General features: G+C 32.5%; 1 protein-coding gene across 1 annotated transcript in view; it reads left to right on the top strand.

The window, feature by feature from the left end:
• The window catches only part of TMEM196 (transmembrane protein 196), a 90,518-nt gene extending 89,881 nt beyond the window's left edge, over nt 1-637 (top strand). The window contains exon 4 of the mRNA XM_006880282.1: nt 578-637. Coding sequence (XP_006880344.1) covers nt 578-637 — 60 coding nt within the window. The remainder of the gene's footprint in view (nt 1-577) is intronic.
• Nucleotides 638-1,146: the final 509 nt, after the last annotated feature.

Genomic DNA, 1,146 nt, shown 5'->3' with positions numbered 1-1,146 from the left:
TATATAATGGTGTCATGAAAAATAATCTTTTCCACTGTGATTTATTAATGATCTAGTTACAAATTACCAATAGCCAACTTGTGTGTCTTTTTCTGTTCTTAACTGAAAAAAAGGGGGAAAAGACCACACATATTTTCCTATAGAGTAAGTGAATAAAAATAGAAAAGGTAACGGCTGATTGGCGCTTCGTTGATATGCTCAGCAGAGGAGCATATGTGTTGGAACACTCCAGTACTTAACCATTTTCTTCTTTCTAGGTGAGGCTTTTCAGAGTAGTGTTGAGGAATTAAAGTTGAAACTTAGGGTTGTAGGAGAGATTGCTTTCCTCTCAGCAGATCGAACTGATTTTATAGATAGAAATTTTTGTCTTACAGATTGTCACCTTGGCATTTTCATGTGGTCCCAGCTGTAGTGAAATTTCACGTCTTCAAATGTAACAATATAAATCTTTGTCTCTGCCCAAATCCTAAGAAAGGTTTCAAAATGACTTGATATTTCTATTTTACAAACCCATGAGCCAAATCATTGTTTTTCTCTGAAAGCTAATTTAAATTACTCTATGTTCTTTCCCTAACAGGAAGTGACAGACAACATGAGCAATGGAGGACCACAACTGATATATAATGGAAGAGTGTAGTCAGTATTTTAAAAAGTTGAACATTTTTTAGGATTTCATGCATCGTGGAGACACCAAAGGAATAGTAAACAAAGAAATTTTTGCATTTTCTGTTATCTTTCCTGATCATCTTTTATTCTTCCTAAGCTGTACATAATTTATCTCTTCAGCTCTTTTTATTAAGTGAAAGCTCTCCAGAAATGTTCTAGAACAGTCATTTCAATAGACTTCATTATTCTTAAGAAGACTATTGTTGGGGGGGGGGGAAGTGGATTAAATAAAACAGATGTAAGATTCATTTTCCGCGCAAACTCTATTTGCATAGCATGAGAATTAGATTTTTAATAATATTTCATGAGTTCCTTAAAAGTGCAAATACAAACAATAACAATAATTTATTGATGTCTTTGTTATGAAAGACAATGGCTTTAAGAATGCCATAATTCAAAACCTCAGCAATGCCTTGTTGTAAAAACATTGTAATTATCTTGAATTTGTGAATGAACTATATTTCATAATTTATTTGTAAA

The sequence above is a fragment of the Elephantulus edwardii genome, unplaced genomic scaffold (genome assembly GCF_000299155.1).
Source record: "Elephantulus edwardii isolate Elephantulus edwardi_28Jun2011 unplaced genomic scaffold, EleEdw1.0 scaffold00007, whole genome shotgun sequence".
Taxonomy (NCBI): domain Eukaryota; kingdom Metazoa; phylum Chordata; class Mammalia; order Macroscelidea; family Macroscelididae; genus Elephantulus; species Elephantulus edwardii.
This window is presented reverse-complemented; position numbering and strand designations above follow the sequence as displayed.